At 42.6% G+C, this 3,947-nt stretch overlaps 1 protein-coding gene across 1 annotated transcript in view; it reads right to left on the reverse strand.

Moving 5' to 3' along the window:
• Window positions 1-1,119: 1,119 nt before the first annotated feature.
• Window positions 1,120-3,947, reverse strand: part of SARC_03184 (hypothetical protein) — a 5,784-nt gene continuing 2,956 nt past the window's right edge. Inside the window, exons 2-5 of the mRNA XM_014303044.1 lie at window positions 3,269-3,610; window positions 2,755-2,879; window positions 2,136-2,321; window positions 1,120-1,936 (exon numbers count right to left, since the gene is read on the reverse strand). Of these exons, the coding sequence (XP_014158519.1) occupies window positions 1,850-1,936; window positions 2,136-2,321; window positions 2,755-2,879; window positions 3,269-3,610 (740 nt within the window). The 3' untranslated portion in view covers window positions 1,120-1,849. The remainder of the gene's footprint in view (window positions 1,937-2,135; window positions 2,322-2,754; window positions 2,880-3,268; window positions 3,611-3,947) is intronic.

The following is a 3,947-nucleotide window of genomic DNA, read 5'->3' on the forward strand; positions in this document are numbered from 1 at the left end:
ATGTGTGTGTGTGTGTGTGTGTGAGTGTGAGTGAGTGTGTGAGTGAGTGTGAGTGAGTGAGTGAGTGAGTGAGTGTGAGTGAGTGAGTGAGTGAGTGTGTGTGTGTGTATAGCTACTTATATTGAACGATTTTTAAACCTACAATATACATACTCGACTGGGCAGGTTCCGAAGAGTTCCGAGAGAATTTCAGGAGTCCACTTCGATGCAGGCCACTTAGTTGCGGCTCCTTTGAACACAGTCGGCACATGGCAGATAGCGATAAAGTTTTGCAACTGCTCGGCTGTCCATAGTGTTGTGTCGTGCGTTGGCGCTTTCATCTGTGCAAGTACATAGCGCAGTGATAGGATGTGTTTTTAAAAGACTTCAACTGATATTCTGTCACTGTGTGAATGAGAGTCCGTGTTCTTAGGTCTCTTGGTCTGTGGTATGTTTTATACTCGTACATATGTATTTTGTTTTGTTTTTAAAAGAAAACAAAAAAACAAAATCAAATACACAATATTTGTACTATGTAGAATTGTAGAGAGACACAAGGAATTCGTTTGTGAGTCGTGACTTCGTGAGACTGCTTTGGCGGGCTGACGGGGTTTCCCCTTCTTTCTTTGTAGGCTCTCAGGCTCTCACTGGGAGTGGTGGAGTATAAAAAGTGGAGTTCACATCTAAAAATTACTTGTCGGCTTTTCCATGGCCCTCTGGAATTGTCTCAGAAATGATTTGTCCTGCTGCAGCTGGGGTGGGGAGAATCCATTTTTTTTCATCACACCAGCGACAATTTCTCTCAGAGTAGAGAGAGGGCCATGGCTTTTCACATAGCCTTCTATTATTTAAAAAAAAAATTGAAACATTTCATTCCCCAATCCCTAGTTTCCCATGCCCTGTTTTTACGGCTGTACGGCATCCAACTGTCCAAGACTTCACCCAACAAGACCCAAGTCCCAAGACCAAGTCCAACTTCCAAGGCTCCTAGCGACCAAGTCGTGATTGTTTTTTTCTAAAAACGAAATGAATTTTTTCTTTGTTGTGATTCTCTGGCTCATGGCTGTGTTGTATTTCTTTCTCTCTGTAGAGAGAGTGTGTGTACGGACTGTGTAGAGAGAGACCCGGTTCATTGTAAAGCTGAAATATGTACGCACCAAGGTCATAGATGTATATCGAGGCCTGCTAAATGAGTATTTAATACGGTCTATTTTTAGTAGGCCGTGCGTGTGCGAGCGCACGACACATTGCCACAGTGTTGAAGGCTTGAAGCTGTAGCATTAAGTTTCTATGTTGGGTACCGAGAGGTTTCTGTTGTACTGCATTGAGAAGGAATATCCATTTCCTTGGTCATCGTTTATGCAGCAATTACTGATATATATATCAGAAACCATATTGGCTGAGAGTATGGTGGATGTTCATATAAGCCGACAAGGGAATATCATGACCTTCCGGTAATCATTTCATTGTGAATCCAGATGTGTACTCGACCAGCATTGTGCACTAAAAGGCTCTTTCGTAGAAGACTAAATCATAAAAATATCTTTTCGTTTGCCGTTAATACGGGTTTACCCAGCGAGTTATGTTGAAGCGAGATACACATTACTGCTGCAGAAACCTTGCAACGCACCAAAAAGCTCTACTATAGAAGATTTAATATATGTGAAATTCTTTTCGTTTGCCGCTCACACGGTTCTATCCAGCGAGATATGTTATAGAGATATACACATTGTGGTATATACTGCAGCAGAAACCTTGCTACCAAGAGCACAGTTTCGGCGAGCATAGTTGTAGGTATACCGCTGGAGGTGCTTGGTCATTGCAGCCAGTTCGTGAGCGAATATTATTTGAACTTTAATGGTCCATTGAATTATTGACGGGCCTGTTCTTTCCTCCGTTGACACTCTTCCAGCGCGGCCTCCAATTTCGGTCTCAAATCGTCAGATAATTCGATATCCTACAACGAAATCAGAAAACATATATACATATAAGTGGATGAATTCCATTCAGACACTTATAAACAGCAGGACAGTCAGAGAGAACAAGCAAGTGTTCTGCATATGTACGAGTTCGAGTGGGCGCCGAAAGGTTTCAAAGTCAGGCTCATATATCAAACGCATATGCGAAGACGTACTATAAAAGCTGCTGGCACCTACCTGTGTTTTCTTCACCAGTCCTCGCAGCATTAATAAAGCGGAGTGGAAGCCCTTAGCATCACCCTTTGCTTCGTATACATCATAAATCTTCAAAGCTTGGGTCACTACACACGAACCAAGCTCGCTGGATTCCTGCCATGCTGGTTTTTGCGAGCTTCGGTAGGCTCGTTGCAGGCAATCCAGCACCTAAGGTGGCCACGAGTGTAAAATAGATAAATTAGGGCACTGTCAAAAAATTCTGTGCAAAGGTGACCAAGAGATTATATTTGAACAGACTAAGACACGCTAGTATATTCTGTTCCGAGATTATGCGTTCCAATTCCTAAATATCAGGGTTGTAGAGAACAATGACGACCTGCTGGTGGATTCTAAATGCGGTTGTGAACAGCGTGAATTTATAAACTTAGTCACAAGCACACACTCCGCGAGTAAGAAGGAGGACTTTAGACTTAACTCTTTAATCCACACATGAAATGTTCACTTCCATTATAGCGAAGTGCCAAAAAGATCGATCCTTAGCATTGCCGGTATTTGTACATCGACACACTTTCTGTGACAATCTCCAGAGGCAAGTGAAATCTGTAATGGAAGAAACAGATTAATAACGCAAGCACCTTACCTTCTCGTCGTTGCCGCAGTAAGTGTGCCACTTGGCGGATATGTTCCAGATCTCAACATTCTGTGACATACCACCCACCTGCGTCCGCCCGAGTGTTTCTTGCCACCTTTTGCTTAGTGTGCGCGCTATAGTTTTACACAAAACCAGACAGATTAGCATTAGAATGAGGGTTTGAATAGATCATGCGGAGGGCCTCGCCAAAGGTTAAAACTCGGTTCACAGTGTTTGGCTGGAAAACTAAAACCCGTCAGCTCAACAACACATTCACGCAACGAGTAAGCAGAAAGCACACTCGCACCAGGAGAACCGGAGGGCGGGGGTTAAAGTTAGTCACCGCCTTACCTTCAAACGGGTCGAATCTCGAGATATTCACGTGCAAATCACCGATAATTAGAACGAAAGTAACGAGGTACCAGAGCGGTATCCTCATGCTCGTCTTAATCCCGATTCAAGCTAATACGCAAACTCTGCTTATCCTTTACGTAAACTATATACACACTACGCAATCACATACCTTCATGTGTACCTCCCAGACCGTCGATCTTGGCCATCACCGCATCATTGGTATACTGCATAGCCTTGACATCCGTGAACTTATTGCCCTTCAGGTCTAACAGCCGGTTCATGCACTCTATGCACTCGTTGACCAATTTCAGCTGAAGATTCACATTGAAGTAGTTCTCCCAAACCTTCCAATTATCGTAACTGTTCTTTGCCGCATACTTGAACGCGCTCATGGCCTTCTCGAAGTCCTCCACGCGGATATAGCATGTGCCCAAATTATTCCATGACTCACCGTTGGTGTCGTTCAATGTCACGCAGTGACGGTACGCTTTGATACCAGACTCCCAATCGCCTATCGAGTGAGCAGATGGTCATTGCATTAGTACTATCATGAGTATATACATCTACTCCTGGTCTCAATACAATTGAAAAAAACACTCGCCATGGATGTGCTTGTCCCCGATGAACGGGAACCATTACTATGACACAAACGCAAAGTAGCAATCATCTGGAAGCTATACGTGCAATTCGATGATCCTTGCTTCGATAGTATATATATATATATATATATACAAACATACATACACACATGTATTTATATATAAATATATATATATATATATATATATATGTATGTATGTATCTCTGTGTGTGTGTGTGTGTATATATGTATATATATATATATATAT

Source organism: Sphaeroforma arctica, assembly GCF_001186125.1.
Source record: "Sphaeroforma arctica JP610 unplaced genomic scaffold supercont1.156, whole genome shotgun sequence".
NCBI classification, from domain to species: domain Eukaryota; class Ichthyosporea; order Ichthyophonida; genus Sphaeroforma; species Sphaeroforma arctica.